The sequence below is a fragment of the Protopterus annectens genome, chromosome 2.part0, assembly GCF_019279795.1.
Source record: "Protopterus annectens isolate FY-2018-M chromosome 2.part0, PAN1.0, whole genome shotgun sequence".
NCBI lineage: Eukaryota > Metazoa > Chordata > Ceratodontiformes > Protopteridae > Protopterus > Protopterus annectens.
The window spans coordinates 593285391-593311951 of record NC_056728.1 but is presented as its reverse complement, the minus strand read 5'-3'; the positions used below and the strand labels follow the sequence as shown (position 1 = coordinate 593311951).

Here is a 26561-nt window from a genome sequence, read left to right as displayed (position 1 = left end):
CCCCCTGAAGCCTCAGGTGGGCCGCTACCACTGCTAGTACTTTGGTAAACACCCTGGGGGCTGTGGTGAGACCAAAGGGAAGGACCCGGAACTGGTAGTGACTGGCTCCCAGCCGAGGCGGAGAAACCTCCTGGGCGTCTGTCCATTAGGATGTGGTAGTGCGTCCTTGAGATCTATCGAGCACATCCAGTGGCCTTCTCCCAGAAGGGGGAGAATAGATTGTAGAGTGACCATTCGGAATTTTTCTTTGGGGACTGCCAGGTTCAAGAGAGAGAGGTCTAGGATTGGTCTTAGTTCCCCCGTCTTTTTTGGCACTAAAAGAACCTGGAGTAGAACCCTGATCCGATCTGGTCTGGGGAGCGGGCTGGATGGCTCTTTTCTCTAGCAGATGGCCAATTTCTGCCAAAGCGGCCTCCCTTTGACCGGGTGGTACGTCTGGGAGGGACTTCAACTTTGGAAGGTGAAGGAAAGGAATGCGATATCCCTGGATATGATTTGGAGAACCCAGCGGTCCGATGTTATGGACTCCCATGCCGCTAGGTGCCCGAACGTCCCCGACTGCCTCCAGAGTAGAGCAGTCGGGCAACCCTCAGGGTTGCTGCGGGCCGTTCAGAGAAAGGTTCCCTGGACCCGAAGTTTCTGGGAGCCCCTCTGCCTCTAGGGCGGCGTCCTCCCTGTCCTCCTCTGCCACGGAAGGACTGGTTGTCCGGAGCAGGCTGAGACTGCTGCGACTTCGGAACCACATCTTCTTCTGACCCTTTTGGTTCCTAGAATAGGGCCTCTGGGGTGCAGAGAAGCGGATTCGACGGCAGACAGCGTCTTCCGTCCTTCTCGCTCTGGGTCAGCGTCTCATGAGCGGTCTTGCCAAACAGAGCAGAACCATCAAAGGCGTTATAGCAGCCTTGAAGGGCTCAGAAAAATCCCAGCGGCGGAGCCAGGCCTGAGGTCTCGTGACCAGTCCTGCCCCCGCAGCGCTGGCGGCGCCCTCCGTAGCATGGGAGAGTAACCGCATAGAAGTATTGTGACTGACCTAAGAGTGGCCATTTTGGTGGAGTGCAGAGCTCTGTCCTCCTCCGAAATGGACTCAGGGGATGCAGCGTGCTCTTAATAAGGTCTCGCTGCATCCGAATAACATGTGCCAAATAGTTCAGCGCCCTTACCGAGAAGGTCGCCGAACTGAACATCCGCTTCCCCAAGCGGTCAATCATCGAGACTCCTTGCTCGGTGGGTGGACTGAGGACTCTCCTGAGCCAGTTCCCTCTTTGTGGCCGCCGCCATCAACATGGCATCTACAGGAGGCCCCTTACTCCAATGGGTCCTGTCAGAAGGCGGGCTAAGGATTCTATCAGGTCTTTTGGGAATTGGCTCCACGGTGTCCGGTTCCTTCCACGCCCTGGTGGTAATAAGGTCCACCAGGGGGTCGGCAGGGGACACCCAAGAGGTAGACGGGCCCGTTTGAATGCCTCCAAGAACACGGACTCGTCCGAGGAAGACTTGGGGCAGACCACCCCTAATACGGAGCATTTCCATGATGTCTCCGAAGGAGACATCCTCGGGGTGACCGTGGGAGCCTTCCCTTCCTCCAAGTCCGTGTCTTCAGTGAGAGACTCAGGAGTCAATGTGCCTCCTTTTGCGTATGCTTGCGAGGAGCCTCCTCTGGGGGCTGTCAGAGGAGTCCTCAAGCAGCAATTTGCTCCATGGGAGCAACTTGGGGCACAGAAGCGGGCTGTCCCAGGGGCCGGATGGTGGAAGCCTGGCCCAGTGCAGAGGGAGCGGGGCGGAGCGAAGCAAGTGCCGGGGTCGGAGACCCTCAACAGAGCCCTCTCCACTACATCAAAAGCCGAAGGGAGCCGACCTCGACCAAAGGATCCGACAATCGGCTCCCCTCGGATCCGAAGAGTGGATCGGAGCCGGCGCCAAGCACTCGGATCCGAAGGGACAGTGCGCTCCGACACAGACGGCGCCGAAGGAGCACTGATCCCCCCGGATCCGAAGCTCGGTTCCAGGCTCCGAGGGATCCGGCACTCGAGGCATGGTCGGATCCGGTACCAAGTACTATCGGCTCCGACCTCCCCGGCTCGAAGCTGCTCGGCTCCAGTTGCTCGAACCGGGAAGCGGGTCGGAGAAGGAGCAATAGGCTTAAAAGGGTGTTGAGCTCCCGAGGGGAGGCAAAGCACTCCCATCTGCATCTGGGCCTGGATGAACCTTCTCATCATCCGGTCCAGATCAGCATCGAAAGGCTATGGGTAGATCTCGGCGAGGCTACCGAGGTAGGCCTGGAATGCCTCCTCGATAGCCTCGGCGGAGATCGGGTCTCCTCCTCCTCAGGACCCGGTGGGAAGCACACAGGTGACCGGAGCCGAGAAGGAGGAGACCGCACCAACAAGGAAGCCGGGAGAAGCCGCTTGGCGGCGGGGCGAAACAGAGGTCTCGGCCCGCCGCTTGTGGTGCTTCTCCCTCCGGTCCTTTAGATGCATCCCTCTCCTGTCCTGAAGCGGGAGTTTGAGTCCCAGGAGCAGGAGGGGTGCCACAGGGAACAACTGCAGCCAGGAGTCCCGAAGGAGCGGAAGTCGGAGCCGAGTCGGCGGTAAAAGACCCGCCAAGACCAGCTTGGACCTCCGCTCCCTCAGTGCCCTGGGGTTGAACCCTGCACAAATGGAACAACCAGATGTGAGGTGTTCAACCCCAAGACACTTAACACACCGAGTGTGGCCATCAGCCGGTGAGAGCTTATGGCCACACTCGGAGCATTTAGAAAATATGGACTTAGGCTGTTCAGCCATAGTCACTAAATTTAACCCAAAGTTACAGAAAGTAACTTAAACAATAAAGCAGCACACAGGCCTCACACACACTCTACGTACCAGCGAGGGGAGGGAATAAAAATTACTACTGAAAATTAAATTAAACTAAAAACAGTCAATAATAATAGGAAACCTACAACTTTCACACAAAAATTATTAAAGAAGGAAAAAATTCTCTATTTTTAAACAAGAAAAATCCACTTAGCTGAGAGCTATGAAATCCACATCTAGTTACCAGCGCGGCAAACAAGATCTGGGGTCATGAGGGTAGAGCAGGGCATTATGGGTGAGGGGAGGAGCTGAGAGCTTGGATCCATAGCTGGAAAACTATGCCGGTTCGGATCCGATATCGGATCCATAACCCACAGGTTGCAGACAAATGAATATCCTACTTCAGATGTTTATATTTTAAGACCCATTCCCATTAACGTGATCCACAGGACAAGAGGTTAAAGGTTTCAAACAAAAGTATCCATGCAGACAGAGAGAAAACTCCACAAACAACCCCCCCTCAGATAGCGAGTGACTACTGCTGGTGCAATTCTGTGAGTGCATCAGCAGTAACTTAAGTCATTTCACCAACTATCAACTTGGGGATTTAAAAACGGGGCTACTGAGTAATTAATTAGCAGGTTAGGCCCCTACAGGAGTACTGTGGCAACACCTCAAAGTTGCATGCAAACAAATTCATTGGACTCAGAAGCAGAGTTGAAACTATGCAACAGCTAATGTTCACGGTCACAACGCAACATTTTTGCTTGCACTGGACTGATTGTTCTTAACTCATTACAGCCTAATGACACCTCCATGTGCTTCTGTAACTGAATCCCAATCAAGCCTGTCAAGTGTCTAATATAGCCTATTCATTTTGCATTAATAACTTCAAAACCATCTTACATATAAACTATCAATATTTTATCTTAAAAGCTTACAAGATGTGCAAAACAACTGCACTAGTATTTGATAAGTGCTACTTAAATATTAAGTTACCCATATTATATTTATATTGTCAACGTTTACACTGTTCTAAATCTCCACATCCCCGTAATACTGACATAAATGCTTAGTCTCATAAAAGCGCAGGCAGATGAACAAAATGCCAGTTAGTATGGTGTGCAGTTTCAGTGGTTACAGAGAATGTTTACAAAATATTACACAATATTTACTGTGTTTACTATAACAAAATCCAGTTTAAGCCCTAAAATGTAATAACATTACCACTGAAGATTTTTGTTCTGAACACATTTGCCATTTACAGCTGTTTAGTAACCCACATGAATCCAGAGATAACCTCATTTCAAACAAATGTTCATAACTTAATTTTGACAAAAAGCTCAGAATGCAATCATTTGGAGCCAAAGTACAAACCTCTTTACCTCCACTGGAGTGGAGTTAAAACTGTAAGAAATACCTTTACACTGTTTTTTTAACGGAGGCATCTAGATTCTGGGAGAGAAAGTTAAACAAGCCATTTTTCAAGGACTACATACAAGAAACTGTAAAGTCAGTCAGGCTGTTCTAAAACTTAAGCAACTAGTCTAGCTGGCCTTGCCTACCTGGGATTGGGGCTGGGTGGAGGTAGGAAAGGTTGCCAGGCAAAGTAGCAATAAAGCAGACATAGCTTAACACTAGTACCAATGTAATATTCATATGCACATTTCATACGACTTTCAATACTTTTTGGTACAGGGACAGAGATGAACAGCAAATCCTCATGCAATAGGAATTCCTTACACTACAACTTACCTTAAACTCCACTATCAAGTTACCCTTTTCATATGGATTGCGATGAACAGGCATTCCTTCCTTCATAACACATTTAACATCACCATGTTTAATGACCTGACCTGTAAAATGAAAACAAAATTAAGTGCTTATCATGCTGTAAGTATCCAGTTAAGTCCACACTCCATTTTCCTAAGAAGCTGCAGCACTTATTCCAAGGTTCTACCTTTCAAAGAAGAATTATGGAAATAAACACATTTTATTCAACAGAAGACATTTTTGTCCATAACATGATTTAATAAGCCAGAGATGGGACTTCAGGACACAACCATAGCTAAACAGCCAGTGCAAATGTTTGGTGATGCACCCTATTTTCCACATGTACACACTTGGGGGGGGGGGGGGGGGGTGACAAAATGTTAGTTCAAAACCACTAAACCGATCACCTTAAACAACCCCAGTTTGTTCTTTGTAAGCACAAGCTACAAGAAAACCCAGTGTGAACAATCTTAACTGGTTCTACAACTTGATAACTTCCTGCTACTGGACAATCCACCACCCACGCTTCTTCCCAGCGTTCTCCAAACTTCAGTAATTCAGGAGTCAAAAATGCAGTCTCACAAAAAGAAAAATGTAAAGCTCAAATCTCACCTTACAAGGACACGATCAGTTTTTTAACATAAAAAACTCAGACTATCAAGAAGTACGTAAATGCAAAAGAATGGACAATATATTAAAAAAAAATGTGGGCTGCAGCTCTCTAAGTAGCTACTCTAAAAAGGAAACAGAAGAGTTTTAGGAAGTGTGGAGTATAAAAAGGGTAATGTTTTTATCATAATCAACTGACCTAAATGGCACTCAGACCTAGAACACGAATACATCTTTTTTTTCCTCAGAAATTTACTGTTTGTTAAGCTCCTGCCTTTTACTGCAGATTCCCTCATTAGGAACATGCACTACTGTCCCAAACCAAACCATACCTCTCTTCTGATCCTGTCCACATGCCACAGCCACTGAAAGTGCACATTTCTTGCTAACCAAAAACAAATTGGAAACTACATTTTCCTCCCTTAAAAGGAGCACATCTGCCCACTTGCAAGGCATCAATGTAATCCCATCAGGAAGGTCCTCTCACAGAGAAATCAAGATGATGAACAATCATATCAGACACAAGGGGATACTCCTAGGAGCCTCTAAAAGTGGAAGCTTCAAGCAGTAAAATCCTGTAGAAGACAGAAGCTTGGAGAAAGTCAAAGGAAAAAGATCAGAAGGCTTGAGTCCTAACACAGAACAAAGGAATTACAACTCCTAAACTCTTACTGGTACCAACATTAAGTATGAGCTAGCTACCCCTATGCAAACAGATATAAAGGAGGCATTTAAGCAAGTACTGGACACAGCAAGCATCCTGGTGAAATGGCAGCTTATTCCAACAGTCACATTTGCTTCCTGATGGCGGTATGAAATGACCATAATCTATATTACAGATGAATCAGTATACTATGACTTCTACCACAGATAGCTTTACAATAGGCCTGACTTTCACAGTTTACTACCGTCCCATTTTGGTCAATTTTTTTTTAAAACATCGTTACTGAACTATCATTTGTGACTTAGGCACTGTATTAATAAGATCACGTTTACAAACTTACTTCACATATACTGGTGTATGTCATTTAACCTAACCAACGTTACTTAAGTTCTATTCCTGTCCTTTAAATAAATCGCTATCATACATTTTTTTTTTTTTTTAATATAAAAACACACAGACAATCCTAGTAGCAAGCATTTTGCATCACAAGCCGTACTGAAACTCCCAGTTGCAAACAAGTTTCAGTCAAACATTATATAGCTCATTTAAGTCTTCTCTTCATTTAAACCTCATTCCTCCCCTGTATGTATTGTTCCACAATTCCATTTTTTCTATGGGAGTTTGCCCCTACCCTTGGATCTCAATTCCAGTTATCTGTTACTACAGTCACTACTTTTAAGTTTCCATTTTCTAGTAATTGCTTTTTTGGCAGTCACCATAATTAGAGGCAGCAAGGATCTACCATGTCTAGGCAGTTCCAATTCTGTATCATAGCTCAGAAAAATCTCTTGTGTCACACCAATCTGCCACCCAGCATCTCCAACAGTGCACCCCACAGGGAGTCCTTTAAGTCCACCAACTCACCACACTCCCAGAAAATATGCTCCCAATTATTCTCTCTCCCCAGTCACACATGCAACATTTGCAGTCTACCCAAGGAAAATTCTCTGGAGTCTACTTTGGGTATACAAAAATCTGTGTAACCATTTCCCAGAAAAAAAATCAAAATCTAGAATTTGTTGCATATTTGGGAGACGTACGTATTTTGAATTTGACAATGGCATTTACCATCAGATAAATGGCGTAGCAATGGGTGCCGCTATGGCACCCAGCTACGCTAATTTATTTATGCAAGGCTAGGAAAGAATCAATATATTAGGAAGTATTTTTTCTGATATCAGATTTTATATCAGATTTATTGACAATTTTTTTTTTTTTTTTAGGGAAAGAGGATGAAAACAGTTTGAATAGTTTTATTATGTATTTAAATGGCATTAACACATATTTGCAGTTTACAGCAGAGTATAGCACTATCAGTATTAAATACTTGGATGTAGAGGTGATTAAGAGTGGTGAAAAGATTTATACCAAGATATTCAAAAAAGAAGTTCAAAATAATAACTACTTACATTACAGTAGTATGCATCCGAAAGGGATGAAAGATAATATTGTTAAAAGTCAGTTATTACGTGTGAACAGACTCACTAAATATGAGAGTGATTTTGACAAATAGAGTAGTTTAATGTGTGAAAAATTTAGATACCATCTATTCCTAGGGGCTTTCCCGTAGATTAGATATAAATGGTGATGTATAACCAATCTCCTCCTATCCCAACTATTAGTAACAGAGCCTCATCTACCTCTAACTTTGGCATACTTAATTCTTCCAGAAGTATTTCCATTTGTATCTTTTCTGGATTTGCCCATTTCTCTGCTTTATACAGACTCTCATACAATTTCTAAAATATTTCTAATATCGCTCTAGAATCTTGTTACCTTCCTTGTTATAGGCTCCCTAAGCTTGGCGACAAACCCTTCTACTTTCTGTTTCCAGTCATTGTGCCAAAAGTTTTTATGCTCTAGAGTTATAAAAAAAAAAAGTCGCTTAACAGCAATCTTTCTAAAACACGTGCATATTAGAGGTACTCCTTTATTTTCTGCTTGGTATTCTGCAGTTGATCCTCTTGTTCTGAGAGATTCACCTCATTCTGCAATACTTTTACATGTCATACCCTCTAAATTCATTTCTTCTTAACCACAGCTGCCTTTCTTTTAATAGAGGGTGGAAATCTCCCATCTTATATTTTCCCCACTCCCTTGCTACATTTTCACAAGAAATTATCCTCTCGAATAGCTCCTGAATAATCTCCACTACCCATTCCTTAAATTCTTCTCTTTAAACAGATATGTTGAAAGATGCCAGTGTCAATGTCTTTATTTCATTAACCTGTGTTTTTATTTTAGCTATTATTGGCACATGATCTGAAATGGTTATTGGGTGTGCATCAAGACCAGATAAATGCAGGTGTTCTGGGAAATGTAAATTCTGTCCAACCTAGCCCAATTTTTATATCTTGGGGAATATGAAATTCACATCTTCCATGCCAAATACTTCAATAAAATTTCATCAAAAATCTACCCTGATTTGTTATACTTTCCCTTCTGGAGCTCCCAGACATTTTCACTGCTGCAAATCAAATTCCAGTCCCCACTTATAAGTAATATTCCTTTCTGAAAACCGATTTCTTCCCCCCAGAATTTTCTTAAGTTCCATTATAGCAGCTTTAGGTGGAATACAGATACTACCAGGGAAATCCTCCTCCCTTGCCAACAGCCCATTAGTACTATAAATCAACCATCATTGCCTTTTTTATTCTCCATCGCTACCGGAGCTCTTCCTGCAATTAACAAGTACTCCCCCCCTTTCCCCATGTATTCCGCTGAACAACCATCCTGAAATCAAGTTATCAAAATTCAAATGTTCAGTTCTTTCCATGCGTCTCCTGCAACACCACTATTTTTATTCATTTTTCTAATACAGTTCACTACTCTCTTTTCTGTATTTATCTACGAGACCGACATTTTAAGGCATTACAGAAAGCATCAGTTATATTAAAGTTATTATTCCCACATTTTACGTGCAACACACTTTGTTAAACGTCTAGTTCCAGCTTGTGTGCGTTACAGGCAAACAAGGTCTGGCAGGTTGAACTGTTATACAGTTGTTTGTCGTCATACCCATTTGAGCCTATGTCACATCTTACAAAACTTTGTTTTACTGAAAGCCCTCTAAAAGGAAAAAAAAAAAATCTAACTCCATAAAAACACTCACTAACTTAATACCAACACAAAACTATATACATCTTCAAATACTGAAGTTTTACCCTTCTAATAGGAACAAATGTCCCAAACTGACAGCCACACTCCCAGACTTCTCGTTACATCTGAGTGACGCCTCCAGGTGTATCTGCAGTTAACTCCTACAGACACCTCTAGGCATCAAACATCGCTTGTTCATATTTGCATCAATAACTTTAAAACCAAGCTATGTACAAGGTTTTAAAGCTTACCAAATGGCAAACAATATTTGATCTCTGTCTAGTGCAGGTCGAGATATTTACTGTTTTAGGATATTAAATGTATACAGATAATTGAAATATTTAGAAAAATGCAAAAAATAAACAGATGTAACCCCCTTAGCCTCATATGAAAGCTCTCCGCGAGATGAGCAAAATGCTGCTGACAGTGTGCAACTTGAGCCCAAGAAATTGTAAACTGTTTATAAAATATTACAAAAGTAATATTTTACTGTGACTTACAAAATTCAATTTAAGATCTAGAACCTAAATAATAATGCTACTATAAAAATAGTTTGTGATGAAGGATTTGACATTTAGACTTCTTTCATAACCCCTATTGTTCCAGAGATATGAACATTTGTTTGAAAAGTGATTATTTGTTTCTGTCAAAAGGTTTAGGCTCCACTCATTAGAAAAATGCAAACTTCCAGAGCTCCACTGCAGTGAATGAGTTAACCTAAAAATATAAGTTATCCATGCTAAGACACACGGTATGTGGTTTTACCAAGTGCTAACTGGTTTTGTCTTATAGTTGTCCCAGCTGGAAAAACTCCTGAATACTTGCAGAGAACATTATCCCCTAGGCAGTTTCTCTTTTCCACCCAGCCAAACACTCTCCAGACTGTAACCAATTTCTGGTTATCAGATTGTTTCCATGGAGACATGAGGACCAGATACAAAAATTGCTATTAAGCATACATTCATCTAAGTAGGAAAAAAAGTCTCATAATATTCAGTATTCTTTTATTATTTAGTTGCTTTCTCAAAAAACATGTTACTAAATCAAAGGGCCTTAACCCAGTCATTCCTCCATGCAAGAATAGGAAAAAGCACCTTTTCTAAAGTATTTTTTTAAAACATATTCCAGTGCCTACATTTCTTAAAACTGTTCAAGGAGAGAGAGAAAAAGGAAAAAAAAAAAAAAAAAACACACAGCACCTACTTACAATTCCCATTATACATAAAATTATTGCATGGTACAAAGTAATGCTTCCTCAAAGATCATACACTACAAAAATACTATTATTAAGAAAATAGTTCAATAACTTCTCCCCCCCAAAAGCATTTTTCCAAACATTAAATAACATGAAATCGGCACATGCCTTTGAGTCACCACATATCCAACAAATTTTGAAAAAAGTCCACTATTTCCAGATTATTGCACTAATACCACATTAAGTTACTGGAGATGAACAGTAATAAAACCATTTCCTAAATCCTGCGTCTGCTTTATTTCCAACGTACTCTCAATTCTTCGTCAGCCTCTCATGCTCCCTTCCTTCTCTCCAACATTTTCATTTGAAACACTGAAAAGGTTTCACAAGCAGTCTTCTCTGTGGTCTTTATTATCAGAGCAAGAACCAGAAAATCTCGTTTCATAGCTCACTTTGTTGGCCAAACCTGCATTTCCTTTTTAGCAAGTATTTTTTAAAAATCTATTCTGCCCCTTGAAGGAAGAATACTTGGAAGACAAAGTACAGTTTTGTACCTACCATAAATGTAGATGTTAGAGTGCTCATACAGCTGCACTCATAACAGATGGGTTATCCTGCAGTCAGGCGGGTCCTCAGTCAGCCGAATTCCAAAGTCTAGGTCCAGCGTCTGCTGTCGTCGCTTCTTCCCGGACGTCAGCGCGGCAGGGGTATAAAAGAGGCAGCCGATGCCATTTTCTTCAGTTTTTCTTGCCCCGGATGTCAGGTGCCTCCAGAAGGAGGGCAAACATAATGTTATGCAAAGATGCAATGTTGATAAATCAAAAACAGTAGTTGCAAGCAAATACACTATAAAAGAATACCCCAAAAACGTTATATGAAAAGTGTTTGTCATAAGGCCTGTCCTAAGAGGAGATGGAGGGAGGGAAAACTGGACTGCAGCTGTATGAGCACTCTAACATCTACATTTATGGTAGGAACTGTACTATGTTCATCGTGCATACAGCTGCAGTCATAACAGATGGGTAGAATCCCAAAGCTAAGTAAGGGTGGTAGGCACTAAGTGGAACTAGGAGGGGCTAGGATGCCCTGCAGGACTACTGTGGCAAAGCCCACTCTAGATTTTGAGTATAGTGGGAGGTGATGGTGCTTGGAGGAAGTGTGCACTGAACTCCAGGTGGCTGCTTCCAAAATGCCCTTGGTAGGGACCCCCCTGAGGAAGGCTGCAGAGGTAGCTGTGGCTCTGGTGGAGTGGGATCTGATGCATGCAGGCACAGTTTTTCCATGAAATGAGTAACAAAAGCATATGGAGTGGGCTATCCATTCTGAAATTGTCTGTTTGGAAATGGCCTTTCCTTGAGCACCTGCAGCATAGGACACAGAGTTGCTCAGTTTTCCTGAATGGCTTTGTCCTGTCCAAATAGTAACGAAGTTGTCTGTGAATGTCCAAGGAATGTAGTAGTCTTTCCCCTTTGTTTTGTGGATTAGGATAAAAGGTAAGTAAGTGGATAGTCTGATTCAAAGCTACACTGGATACTACCTTTGGCATAAAGGTAGGGTTGGTTCGTAAGGAAACTCTGTCCTGATGGAAAATGATGAATGGTTGCACAGCCATGAGGGCCTGTAGCTCCGAAACCCTGCGTGCTGAGGTGATAGCCAGAAGAAAGGCAGTCTTCCATGACAAGTACTGTAACTCTGTTGAAGAAGCTGGCTCGAAGGGAGGATGGGTCAGCTTTTCCAATACGAAGTTGAGATCCCAAGCAGGGACTGGTGGTTTCCTTGGGGGTTTTATATTTTTTGCCCCTCTGAGGAACTGCCTTAAGAGAGGATGAGAGAATAAAGGAGGATCGGTGTTGTATTGTGCAGAAATGGCTGAAGCGTGGATCTTGATGGAGAAGGAAAGTCCATTGTTTAACATCTCAGCTAGGTACTGTAAAATTTGAGGTATATTTATTACCCAAGGATTCTGTCCCTTTTCTCGATTCCAGGCACAAAATAGTTTCCATTTGGCGGAGTAGGCCTTTCTAGTAGAGGGTCTTCTGGCCTCCAAGATGACATCCTGCACCTCCTTGGAGAGGAGAAATTGTTGGGAAATCAAGGGTTTTGTAGTTGTGCTGGGACAACAGAAGGGGAACTAGAGGTAGGATCCATGGTGGGGAATGTGTCAGGCTCTTCAGGAGCAGATACCAGTGTTGTCTTGGCCAGTCTGGCGCAACGAGAATCATTTTCGGCCACTCTGCTCTGACTTTTAATGGAACTTTGGGCAGCAAAGGAAGAGGCGGGAAGGCATAGACTGTCAATGCTGCCCAATTGAAGGAAAGTGCGTCCACTTTCCAGGCCTGTGGATGATCGGTCCTTGAACAACATTTTTTTCAACTGGCAATTTCTGTGGGTAGCAGAGAGATCTATGTCTGGCTGCCCCCATGCCCGAGTTATCTTTGTGAAAACTTGAGGATGCAACTTCCATTTGTGTGGATCTGTCATATTTCTGCTTAGGTTGTCTGCCAGTGTGTTTTCCTTCCCTGGCAGGAATTGTGCTTGTAGTTGAATTTGCAATTCCAGTGCTGTGTTCCATAGGGTCATGGCTTGCCTACACAGGGGGTATGAATGAGTTCCCCCCCTGTTTATGTACCACATTACTGTGGTGTTGTCTGTCCTTATCAATAGCTGGCCTGGATGCAGTAGGTCTTTTGAAGGTCATAATAGCCTTTTGCACGGCTAGCATTTCCTTTTGGTTGATGTGAAGGTGCTTCTCTTTTCGGGTCCATTTTCCCTGAATGCACTGATCTGTCGTGTGTGCTCCCCAGGCGTAGTCTGAGGCGTCTGTTGTGATGATTTGAGTTGCTTGAGGTACACAGAAAGGAATACCTGTGTTTCTTTGGCAAGCTTGAGCCCACCACAAATTCCTTTTGAAGGCATGGAATGAGTGGTATAATTGCTTCCAAGCTGTGGCTGTGTTGAGACCATACTTTTTTTTTAGGTACCATTGAAGTTTCCTCATATGCAGCTTTGCACATGGGATTGGTAGGATGCAAGATGCCATGAATCCCAGAGCCTGCAGGACTTTCCTTGCAGTTAGCCTGGTGTAAGTTGCCATTTTTCTGAAGTATTGAGACAGTTGCCCTTGCTTGTCTGGCGTGAGGTAGGCCATCTGGTTGGTTGTATCCAAGCTGGCACCCAGAAAAATTATTTGTTGAGAGGGTATTAGTTTTGACTTCTTTTTGTTGACTGTGTATCCCAGGAAGTTCAACAGTTTTATTACAAACGCCAGGTGCTGCAGTAGTATGTCCTTGCTGTCTGCTTGGATCAGGCAGTCGTCCAGATACGGGTAGATTTGTATCCCTTGTAGTCTGCAGAAGGCAATTACTGATGCCAGGCATTTCGTAAACACTCTGGGCACAGTAGATAAGCCAAAGGGCAATGCATAGAATTGGCAATGGGTTGAACCTGCAAGAAATCCGAGGTATCTTCTGCAATCTTGTCTGATAGGGACATGCAGGTATGCCTCCTGGAGGTCCAATGTTACCAGCCAAGACTCCTTGCCCAGCATGGGAAGAAGTTGCTGCAATGTGAGCATCTTGAATTTTGGCACCTGTAGATATGTGTTTAGGATGGATAGGTCTAAGATAGGTCTCCAGTCTTTGTCTTTCCTTGGTACCAGGAATAGTCTGGAATAAAACCCTTGACCTTGTTCTTTTGCAGGTACCTCTTGAATTGCTTTCATGTCCATGAGAGCTGAAATTTGTTTTTGTGCCTCTGCCCTTTGATTTTGTGGCAGGTTTGGCATGCCTCTCATTTTTGGAAGGGTGTGAAAGTGGAACCTGTAGCCTCTGTCTATAATGTCTAGAATCCATTTGTCTTTTGTAACAATATGCCAATTTTTTGAGAATAATATCAGTTTTCCGCCCAAAGGTGCTGCCATTAAAGCTTTGCTTGGCAGGTGTAGGGGGGGGGGGGATCATTGTGTCTGTTTTCTAAAAGACAGATCTATCTTCTCCACCTCTTGGGGTTGGTGCTTGCCACTGCCTGGCTCAAAGATCCTTGAGGTTGCCCTCTACCCCTTGGATGCCTGTATCTGCCCCTTTGAGGTCTGTCCGTGGCTGGAAAGGACCAATTTTTTGAAGGCCAGTTTCTGCTGAAATGGGGAGGCTGTACCTGCAGGAAATCTTTCACTGTTTGCATTGATTTCGCTTTTTTCCTCCATTTTCTTTAGCACCTCCTCAGCTTTAACACCAAACAATACATCCTTTTGAAGAGGTGCATCTAATAATTTAGCTTTGACATGATCTGGTAAGGTTTGCTCTTTGAGCCAAGCATGCCTACGACCCCGTAACAGCAGCTCTACACGAGGCCTCTAAAGCATCAAAACCACACTGCAAGGTATGTTTACCCACTTGCTCTGCACCATGCAACAAATCCTGCAACTCTCTTAAATCTGGTTGTGTCATCTTGCTTTTCAGCTGAGATATCAAAAACTGTTGATACTTTAACATATGGAACCGACAGTTTAATGCCCTCATGGTTAAAGTGGCCGAGGTGTACACCTTTTTCCCCCACCTTTCAAAAGCACTGGAATCTTTCTCTGAAGGTAATGGGTTTTTAGCAGTAGAGGCCTTAATTCCCTTGGGACCCTGTGAAATTGTTTCTGGGTCAGCAGTATAGCTTTAATATAGGAACTGGTGAGAGTCAGGAACCCGGTAATACCAGTCAAACAAGAGCTGGAGGCAAAGAATCTGGATTAAGGCTGGCTTCTGTGTACACATCATCCAATATATCTAAAACAGGAGTGATAGCAAGAGGCCTATGCTGGGGGAGCAGAAGAAATTCCTCGAGTCTTTTCTTGGAATCTGAGTAATCTTGGCCTTCCCAGTGAAAGTGTTCCCTCAATGTATGCACGGTTTCCCCAAAAGAGAAGTCCTCAGGGGGGGGAGACCGAGGGAATAGACTCCTCTGCATCAGAGTCTTCGAATGGAGAATAGGCATAATTCTGGTCCTCAGACAGTTCTGAGGTAACAGAAGCTTGATCCGAGGAAGGGTAGTCTTCCTCTAATCTGGGCCTTTTGTCAGAGGGGGGTTGAGAACCCCTGACAAGAGTAATCAAATCCTCAGCCATTTTAAGCAGCTGTTTTTTAGGCATGGTGCCTTGAGAGGGGGTCTGAGGAACCTGTTTTTTGGTTTTCATGACTGCTTTAGATTTAGTGAAGGCTTTAATAGAGAAGGAGGAAGGCCTGAAGACCACTTGAGAAATGGCAGGCCTGTCTAAATTCTGAGTTTCCCCGCCAGGAGTGGCGTCGGCATCTGTAGGGGGAATGGGGGCCTAGGAGCCTGCGACCTCGGGTACTGAAGACACCGGTAATGCATTGTCATCAGTACTCAGGGGCTGCGTAGGTGCCTCGCTGAGTACCGGAGAACCAACAGTCGGCCTTGGAGTGGTTTCAGTAAGTGGTGCGGACCTCGTATGTCTGTCCTTATCTTTGCGTTTTTTGCTCAAAAAGTACAGTTTTGTACCTACCATAAATGTAGATGTTCGAGGATTCCCTTGCTGCAGTCCTGACAATTGGGTATAGTCCGCGTCCCAGTCGGCCCGAATACCAGAGTATAAGGCTGACGTCGGTCATGGCGCCTTAGACTGACGTCAGTACGTCAGGGTACTAATGCGCATGACCGACGCCATTTCCTCAGTCTTTTCTTGCCCCAGATGTCAGAAGACCCAAAAAGACAAGTCCCAAAAACAACCTGCACCAAAAAACATGTACAATATATACAGTAATATATACAAAAATATAAGCATGTAAACTCACCTACACAACCACCCTGAAACACAGAGGGAAGGAGGAGGTAAATTGGACTGCAGCAAGGGAATCCTCGAACATCTACATTTATGGTAGGTACAAAACTGTACTATGTTCTTCGCCTTCCCTTGCTGCAGTCCTGACAATTGGGTAGAATCCCAAAGCAGAGGAAAGGGAGGCTGGCAAATTATAAAGTAGCAGGAGCTGACAACATGCCTTGTAAAACAGCTGTGGCAAAACCAGCCCTAGTCTTAGAGTATATAGGCAGGTGATAATGCCTAGAGAAAGTATGCACTGAACTCCAAGTAGCTGCTTCCAGAATATCCTTAGTTGCCACCCCCCTTAGAAATGCTGTTGAAGTGGCAGTAGCCCTAGTGGAATGAGGCCTAATCCCAGCTGGAACCTCTTTGCCATGATGGGAATAACAAAATGCAATGCAAAAACCAATCCACCTAGAAATAGTTTGCTTTGACACAGGCTTGCCCTGTGAGCTTAAAGCAAAAGAAACAAGTAACTGTTGAGACTGCCTAAAATCTTTAGTCCTGCTCAAATAATAACGCAATTGCCTGTGTACATCTAAAGTGTGCAAAATCTTTTCCCCTTTATTTTGAGGATCTGCAAAAAACGTAGGCAAATGAATAGTTTGGTTTAAAGCCACACTAGAAACCACCTTAGGCATAAAGGAAGGATTAGTACGTAATGATACCCTGTCCTTATGGAAAATCAAAAAGGGCTCTACTGCCATAAGGGCCTGCAACTCAGACACCCTTCTTGCAGAAGTAATAGCCAACAGAAAAGCAGTCTTCCATGACAAATATTTCAATTCAGCAGTAGCTGCAGGCTCAAAAGGTTGTAGAGTAAGTTTTTCCAACACAAAATTGAGATCCCAAGCAGGAGTAGGAGCTCTACGTGGGGGTCTTATATTCTTTGCCCCTCTAAGAAACTGCTTGAACAAAGGATGAAAACAAAGGTGGGTCACAATCATAGTGAGCTGAAATTGCTGCAGCATGAATCTTTATGGAAGAGAAAGACAAACCTTTGTCCAATAATTCAGTAAGATATTGAAGAGCCACACTCAAATTAGGCTCTGAAATCTCCAAATTCTTTGCTGTACTCCAAAATAAAAATCTCTTCCATTTTTCTCGTACACTCTCCTAGTACTAGGCCTTCTAGCTTCCATAATCACATTTAAAACTTGTTGAGGAAGCTGAGACCTACCATGCTTCAACACAGAATATGCCAAGCCGTGAGATGAAGAGGTTGAAGCTTGACATTGAGCAGATGACCATCCTTCTGAGATAACAGATGAGGAATCAGAGGTAAAGGCCATGGAGGCTTCTTTACAAGACTCCTTAGAAGAGGGTACCAGTGTTGCCGAGGCCAATCTGGAGCTATCAAAATCATCCTTGGCCTGTCCTGTCTGACCTTTAGTAATACCTTTGGAAGAAGAGGTAGAGGTGGAAAGGCATAGACATGAAGGTTTTTCCAACTGAAAGACAGAGCATCCACTTTCCAAGCTGTGTGATGAAACCCCTTTGTGCAATACTTTGGCAGCTGGTGGTTTAGTGGAGAAGCGAACAGATCTATGTCTGGAGTTCCCCATGACACTGTCAATTTCTGAAATACATGAAGATCCAGTTTCCACTCGTGGGGATCCATGATTTGTCTGCTTAATACATCTGCTAGGGAGTTCTGTGCTCCTGGCAGAAACCTTGCCTGAAGAGTCAGTTGCAGGCTTAACGCAGTCTCCCATAAAATCATTGCTTGCCTGCATAGAGGATAAGAATGTGTTCCCCTTGCTTGTTGATGTACCACATGACAGTTGTGTTGTCTGTCAGAATCAACACCTGCCCTGGAAGAAGTAACTCCTTGAACGCCATCAATGCAAACTGGACTGCTAACATCTCCTTCATGTTGATATGTAGATGCTGTAGTCTGGCAGGCCACTTGTCTTGTATCCACTTTCCATTTAGATGAGCTCCCCAAGCAGTGTCCGAGGCATCTGTCGTTAAAATCTGACTGCCTCTGGCCGGGTCACAGAGAGTCCCTTGTTTAGGTGACATTCCTGAGCCCACCACAAGAATTCCTTTTGAAGGCAAGGTATTATTTGAATGACAGTGTCCAAATCTTGGCAGTGCTGTGTCCATACATTTTGAGATACCATTGCAGCTTCCTCATATGCAGTTTGGCATTGGGAAGCACCAGAATACAAGATGCCATGAACCCTAATGCTTGAAGGACTGTCCTTGCAGTCAGCACGGACTGATGAGATAGGTGATGGAAGTAAAGTGACAGACTCTTTTGTTTGTCCGGGGTTAAAAAGGCCATCTGGGCTGCTGTATTCAGTCTCACACCCAGAAAGCACATGTCTTGAGAGGGTACTAGACTGGACTTTATTTCGCTCACAGAATACCCTAGGCATCTTAGCACTGCTATGACATATTCCAGATGCTGTAGAAGGTGTTCCTTTTCTTGAGCCAGAATCAGGCAGTCGTCCAAGTAAGGATAAATTTGAATGCCTTGAAGCCTGAAGTAAGCTATCACTGGAGCCAGAACCTTTGTGAATACTCTGGGCAGTAGATAAGCCAAAGGGCAATGCAGAGAACTGATAATGAAAATCTCCAGTTCGAAACCGCAGATACTTTCTGCAACTTAGCCTTATGGGCACATGAAGGTAAGCTTCCTTGAGATCCAAAGTTACCATCCAGTGATCTTTGCCCAGCAGAGGTAACAGTTGCTGTAACGTCAACATCTTGAACTTGGGAATGTCCAGATAAGTGTTGAGGATAGATAAATCCAAAATTGGTCTCCACGTGTTCCCCTTCTTTGGTACTAGGAACAGGCGAGAATAAAATCCAAGCCCCTTTCTGACACAGGGACTGGCTGAATAGCCCCTATCTGGAGTAACTGAGAAACTTGCTTGTGAGCCTCTTTTCTTTGTGGAGGAGGAACATCTGGCATGCCTTTGAAAGGGGCCATTGTGTGGAAATAAAATCTGTACCCGTGATGAATGATATCCAGCACCCATCTGTCTTGAGTGATTAAATCCCAATTTTCTTTGAAAAGAGACAATCTTCCTCCCAAAGGAGCTGCCAGACGAGAGTCCACTGGCAGCTGAAAAGGCAGGTCATTGGTTCTGCTTACGAAAGGACTGACCCCTGCCCTCACCAGAAGTCTGAGCAGGTGAACTGTCTGATCTAGGCCTAAACGAACCTTGAGCCCTGCCCCTACCACGTCTAGACCTACCCCTAGACTGGGAACCATAAGCAGGATATGCCCACCCCTTAGCAGGCCAATTTCTACTAAACTGGAGGCTGCACCTGCAAAAATCTTTAACAGTCTGCATAGACTTAGCTTTGTCCTCCATTTTCTTTAAAACTGCTTCCACAGGCGGTCCAAACAACACATCAGACTGTAAAGGAGCATCCAAAATCCTGGTCTTAACATGCTCAGCTAAATTCTGATCCTTCAACCATGCATGTCTGCGAAGAACAGAACTAGTAGCAGCCACCCTCGAGGAGGCCTGAACAGCATCAAAACCACACTGCAAAGAATGCTTACCCACTTGTTCAGACACATGAACCAAATCCAGCAATTCTTTACACTCAATACCTTCCGCCAAAGCATCCACCTTAGATTTCAATTGTGAAAGGAGATAATTCTGATATTTCAGCATATGAAATTGACAATTCAACGCCCTCATGGCTAGAGTGGAAGAAGTATATACTTTCTTACCCCACCTATCCAAAGCCCTTGCCTCTTTATCAGAGGGTACAGGATTTTTAACCACAGAAGCTTTAACACCTTTAGGCCCCTGAGAAACAGTTTCTGGGTCCGCCCTGGGACTCTTAAACAAATACTTATGAGCTTCCGCACCCTATAATACCTATCAGGCTTAACAGGAGCAGGAGGCAAGGAATCAGGGTTCAGAGAAGCCTCTGCAAAACATCCTCCACCACATTCAACACAGGAGGAATAGCTAAGGGCCTATGCTGTGGCAAAACAAGAATTCCCTAAGCCTTTTCTGGAGTCAGAGTAATCTTGGCCTTCCCATTTAAAGTGCTCCCTCATGGAGTGAAGAGTCTCTGAAAATGAAAAATCCTCAGGAGGAGAAGCTGAAGGAGTGGAATCATCCACATCAGAATCAGAATAAGTAGGAAACTCTTGCAAGTCTTCCACAGAAGACTCTGAAGCCTGTGAACACTGTTCAAAACTATCAAACTCCTGTTCCACCCTAGGCCTCTTATCAGGTGGGGCATAGAACCTCTAATCAGAGTAATCAAATCTTCTGCCATTTTAAGCATATGTTTCTTAGGCACAGAGCCCGAAATGCTAGGAGAAGCCCCTACAGAAGCTGAACTTGGCCTTCCTCTAAAAGAGGCTTTGGCAACAGAAGGAGAGGCCCTAACTACCTTGGGAAGAGAGGGAAGAACAGTTACCTGAGAAGCCCCCTCAGCCTGGCCTACCTCCTGAGAGGCACATCCTGTAACAGTAAAGTATCTGCCTGAGACTCCATAGAGACTCCTGGCAAAACCTCTGGCTCCCCTGAGCCTTCTAAAGGACCGACGTCCGGGACTGCCGGTTCCTCACCCTAGACTTCACTGTTTTGTCCTTGCGCTTCTTAGATGAAGCAGGCGGAGCATCCGACGGCATAGTATAATTGCAACGCTTCCCAAACACTAACCTAGCACAATCAAGCCTCCTCTTAATAGTGCGCTTATTAAATCTAGCACAAGAGCGGCAACCAACAACGCCGTGCTCAGGCCCTAAACAAGGTATACACAATGTATGATAATCCCTATGCGGTATCTGCTTCCCACAAGAAATACAGTTATTCACTTTTTCTGACATCCGGTTAAATACTGAGGCAAGAAAAACCAAAATGTTCCCCTAACGGGTTACTTAGCCAACTCTGTATTCGGTCTGAAACTCCGGTTTCGGAAAATCTCAGAACGCCAACCTGCACTCGCAAAATTGCTTCTGCATCGGACCATGCGGCAAAAAAGACTAAGGAAATGGCGTCGGTCATGCGCATTAGTACCCTGACGTACTGACGTCAGTCTAAGGCGCCATGACCGACGTCAGCCTTATACTCTGGTATTCGGGCCGACTGGGACGCGGACTATACCCAATTGTCAGGACTGCAGCAAGGGAAGACGAAGAACATCTGGAGTCTGAGTATCTGACGACATAATATAATTGAATTTTTTGCCAAAAAAGTGAAGGGCGAACTTCGCCCGACACTTAATAGTGCGATTGTTGAATCTAGCACAAAAAGGGCAGGCCGAGACGTCGTGGTCTGGGCCTAAGCAAGGTATACAGGAAGAGTGGAAATCCTTATGCGGTATTTGCTTCCCACATGAAATTTAGAAGTTATGTACTCACCATAACGTTCCATCTGAGTAGGTGTATTCATTTGTTTGCAACCTGTGGGTTATGGATCCGATATCGGATCCGAACCGGCATGGTTTACCAGCTATGGATCCAAGCTCTCAGCTCCTCCCCTCACCCATAATACCCTGCTCTACCCTCATGACCTCAGATCGAGTTTGCCAACAGCAAGAACACCCTGAAAAGGGTAACACATAATATGCAGGAAACTGAAAGGCCAGGGGGATAGGAGGGCGGGATGGTTGCAGACAAATGAATACACCTACTCAGATGGAACGTTATGGTGAGTACATAACTTCCAAATCTGAAGTAGGAGATTCATTTGTCTGCAACCTGTGGGACAGAGTCCCCAGCTACCTGAATCTTGGGCGGCCATCATGGAAGGATATTCCGGAGCACCGCTGAGCCAAAGGATGCTCTACCCTAGATGCAAGATCCAACTTGTAGTGGGAAATAAAAGTATGAGATGAAGCCCACGTGGCTGCTGCACAAATATCATCTAGAGGAATCCTAGCCTTAGAGGCTGCCGAGGTAGATACTGACCGGGTTGAATGGGCGTGTACACCCTCCGGTGCGGGCCTTCCTGAAGCTTGATAAGCCAATAAGATACACTGTGAAATCCAGCGAGACAGAGAGACTTTAGAAATTGGCTTGCCCAAATTAAATTTAGCAAAGGAAATGAACAACTGGTCGGATTGCCTATGACCAGCCGTTCTGTTTAGATAAAATCTAAGTTGCCTGTGAACATCTAAGGAGTGAAGCTTGTATTCACCTTTGTTTTCATATTTAGGAAAGAAAACAGGGAGGTTAATGGATTGATTAATGTTTGCTTCAGAAGCTACTTTAGAAGAAAGGACGGGTTGGTCCTGAGGTAAACACGGTCCGGATGAAAGACCAAGTAAGGAGGTTTAGCTGATAATGCTTGGAGCTCTGAAACTCTCTTGGCCGATGTAATGGCTACTAAAAAGGCGGTCTTGAAAGACAAGAATTTGAGATCCACCGTAGCCGCTGGTTCGAAGGGGGGGCGGTCAAGGCCTGGAGAACTAAGGAAAGGTCCCATGGAGGAACCGCTTGTTTTACAGGGGGCCTGAGAAGGAAAGTACCTTTAAGGAAAATTTTACACAACTTGGCTGACATGAGTGGACTAGAGTCATGACCAATGTGATAATGTGAAATTGCCGCCAGTTGTACTTTGACTGTGGAACTGCTGGCACCATCGTTAAAAAGAGTGGTTAGGAAATCAAGCACTAAAGGGAGAGGAACTGTGAAGGGATTCAGGCCTTGCCGCTCCGCCCACAAAGAAAACCGTTTCCACTTGCTGCGGTAGACTTTCCTAGTGGACGGTTTATGAGCTGCCACCAGGATTGCCTTAACAGGGGACGAAATACCGGGAGTCCTGATCAAGAGTGGAACTGGAGCAGCCAAGAGGTCAGCTTCAGGTTGTCCAGGTTCGGAGGAGATATGCAGGATGGATGAGATATCAGATCCGGAATGGGATCTAGAATCCAAGGAGGATTCACCGAGTGAGACCTTAGGAAGGGGAACCAGATCTGTCGAGGCCAAAACGGAGCAATGAGAATCATTCTGCAACCCACCCGAGAGGCTTTCTGAAGAACTTGGAGCATCAGAGGCAAGGGTGGATAAGCATACAGAAGACCGGGTGGCCAAGCATGCACCAGAGCGTCTCTTGGAGAACCTCCTGGAGGAGGTATCAAGAGCGAAAAAACTGTTGCACTTGGTGTTTGAGGGAGAGGCAAAAAGATCGCATGAAGGAGTTCCCCACCGTGCGAATATGCATTCCGCTACTTGAAAATTGAGAGACCACTCGTAAGGGGTCAGAATGGTGCGACTGAGCTTGTCCGCCAGGATGTTGGACCGACCCGGAATGTGCGTTGCTATTAGAAAGCGGTTGGTGGAGATTGCCCATTCCCAAACTCTCATGGCTTCTCGACAAAGAGGGTAAGACCTTGTTCCCCCTTGCTTGTTGATGTACCAGACAACTGACATGTTGTCTCATGGCTTCTCGACAAAGAGGGTAAGACCTTGTTCCCCCTTACTTGTTGATGTACCAGACAACTGACATGTTGTCCGATTGAATCGCAATTGTTCCCAAGGGAAGAAAGTCCTGAAGTGCTAGCAACGCTAAGAGCACTGCTCTCATCTCTAGAACGTTGATATGCAGTAAGGTCTCTGAATCGTTCCACGTGCCTTGGACGGTCCGGCCAAAAATACCCCCCACCCGAGGCGGAGGCGTCCGTGGTCACCGTGGCGAGAGGGGAGAAGCACAAAATGGGCGGCCTCCGTGGAGATCTGGGGAGTGAAGCCACCACAGGAGGGACCGCTTGCAAGCCTTGCTGATCGCAATGGGATGATGCATAGGGAGAGCAAGGTATGACCATTGTACTAAGTCCACTGGAGGATGCGCATATTGAGCCTGGCAAGAGGAAGAAGTGCTATAGCAGACGCCATGGACCCTAGAGCCCTCAGGACCAACTCCGCGAACAGAACTTGAGTGGAGAATGGCCCGCACCTGGAGCTGCAGATTTTGAACTCTGTCCGCAGTGAGGAAGGCTTTTAAACTCCTTGTGTCTAACCTGGCCCCTATAAAATCTAAGAGCTGTGTGGGCGCCAGGTTGGATTTCTTTGTATTTATTGTAATGCCCAGAATGGGAGCAAGATGGAGAAAGGAGTCTCGCGCCAATAGTAGTAGATGCCTTGTTGGGGCGGTAAGAAGCCAGTCGTCCAGGTAGGGGAAGACCTGCACCCCCTGAAGCCTCAGGTGGGCCGCTACCACTGCTAATACTTTGGTGAACACCCTGGGGGCTGTGGTGAGACCAAAGGGAAGGACCCGAACTGGTAGTGACTGGCTCCCAGCCGAAGCGGAGGAACCTCCTGGAGCCTGTCCATCAGGATGTGGTAGTACGCATCTTTGAGGTCTATAGAACACATCCAGTGATTTTCTCCCAGAAGGGGAGAATAGATTGCAGAGTGACCATTCGAATTTTTCCTTTGGGACTGCCAGGTTCAAGAGAGAAAGGTCTAAAATTGGTCTTAGATCCCCCGTCTTTTGGCACTAAAAGAACCTGGAGTAGAACCCTGATCAGATCTGGTCTGGGGACGGGCTGGATGGCTCTTTTCTTTAGCAGATGGCCAATTTCTGCCAAAGCGGCCTCCCGCTGACCGGGTGGAACGCCTGGGAGGGACTTCAACTTTGGTAAGTGAAAAGGGATGCGGTATCCTCTGGATATGATCTGGAGAACCCAGCGGTCTGATGTTATGGACTCCCATGCCGCTAGGTGCCCCGAACGCCCCCGACTGCCTCCAGAGTGGAGCAGCCGGGCAACCCCTCAGGGTTGCTGCGCGGGCCGTTCAGAGAAGGGTTCTCTGGACCCGAAGTTCCTGGGAGCCCCTCTGCCTCTAGGGCAGCGTCCTCCCTGTCCTCCTCTGCCACGGAAGGACTGGTTGTCCGGAGCAGGCTGGGATTGCTGCGACTTCCGGAACCACATCTTCTTCTGACCCTTTTGGTTCCTAGAGTAGGGCCTCTGGGGTGCAGAGAAGCGGATTCCGATGGCAGACAGCGTCTTCCAGTCCTTCTCGCTCTGGGTCAAAGTGTCACGAACGGTTTTGCCAAAGAGGGCAGAACCATCAAAGGGGGCGTTCGCAAATGACGCTTTGAAAATCGCAATGACGGAGCCAGGCCTGATGTCTAGTGACTAGACCTGCCCCTGCGGCGCCTTCCGTAGCATGGGAGAGTAGCCGCATAGAGGTATTGGTAACTGATCTAAGAGTGGCCATGCGGGTGGAGTGCAGCATTTTGTCCTCCTCCGACATGGACTCTGGGGGAGATGCAGCGTATTCTTTAATGAGATCTCGCTGCATCCTAATGACGTGTGCCAGGTAGTTCAGCGCCCTTACCGAGAAGGACGCTGAACTAAACATCCGCTTCCCCAAGCGGTCCATCATCCGAGACTCCTTGCTCGGGGGATGGACTGAGGGACTCTCCTGAGCAAGTTCCCTCTTGGTGGCCGCCGTCAACATGGCATCTACCGGAGGCCCCTTACTCCAATGGGCACGGTCAGACTGTGGGCTGAGGATCCTGTCGGGCCTCTTAGGGATTGGCTCCACGGTGTCCGGTTCCTTCCACGCCCTGGTGGTAATGAGGTCCACCAGGGGGTCGGCAGGAGGGGACACCAAAGAGGTAGACGGGCCCACTTCAAATGCCTCCAAGAACACGGACTCGTCCGAGGAAGACTTGGGGGCAGACCACCCCCCCCTTATACGGAGCATTTCCATGTAGTCTCCAAATGAGACATCCTCGGGGGGTGACCGTGGGGAGCCTTCCCCTTCCTCCAAATCAGTGTCTTCCGTGAGAGACTCGGGGAGTCAATGTGCCTCCTTTTGCACGTATGCTTGCGAGGAACATCCTCTGGGGGGCTGTCAGAGGACTCCTCGCAAGCAGCAACCTGTTCCAGGGGAGCAGCTTGGGGCACAGAAGCGGGCTGTCCCAAGGGCCGGATGGTGGAAGCCTGACCCAGTGCAGAGGGAGCGCGGGACGGAGCCGAAACAAGTGCCGGGGGTCCGGAGACCCTCAACAGAGCCCTCTCCACTACATCAAAGGCCGAAGGGGAGCCGACCTCGACCAAAGGATCCGACAATCTGCTCCCCCTCGGATCCGAAGAGTGGATCGGAGCCGGCGCCGAAGCGCTCGGATCCCGACACAGACGGCGCCGAAGGAGCACTGATCCCCCCCGGATCCGAGGCTCGGATCCAGGCTCCGAGAGGTCGGATCCGATGCACTCGAGGGCAGGGTCGGATCCGAAGTACCAAGTACTATCGGCGCCGACCCACCCCCGGCTCCGATCCGAACCCGGGTAGCGGGTCGGAGAAGGAGCAATCGGCTTGAAAAAGGGGGTCGAGCTCCCCCCCAGGGGGGGGGGGGCAAGAGCACTCCCATCTGCATCTGGGCCTGGATGAACCTTATCATCCAATCCAGATCAGCATCCGATAGGCTGTACGTTGATCTCGACGAGGCTACCGAGGTAGGCCTTGAGTGCCTCCTCAATAGCCTCGACGGAGATCGGGTCTCCTCCTCCTCAGGTCCCGGTGAAAAACACACTGGAGACCAGAGCCGAGGAGGAGGAGATCCAGCCGACAATGGAGCCGGGGGAGAAGCCCGCTTGGCTGGCGGGGCCGAAACAGAGGTCTCGGCCCGCCAGGTGCTTCTCCTCCGGTCTCTTCCTAGCATC

At 46.1% G+C, this 26561-nt stretch overlaps 1 protein-coding gene across 2 annotated transcripts in view; it reads right to left on the bottom strand.

Annotated features, from left to right (window-relative positions):
* DNAJA1 (DnaJ heat shock protein family (Hsp40) member A1) overlaps positions 1 to 26561 on the bottom strand; it is a 163548-nt gene that overhangs the window by 76291 nt on the left and 60696 nt on the right. For both annotated transcript variants that reach the window (XM_044060970.1, XM_044060971.1), the window contains exon 8: positions 4551 to 4651. In XM_044060970.1, the coding sequence (XP_043916905.1) occupies positions 4551 to 4651 (101 nt within the window). The remainder of the gene's footprint in view (positions 1 to 4550; positions 4652 to 26561) is intronic.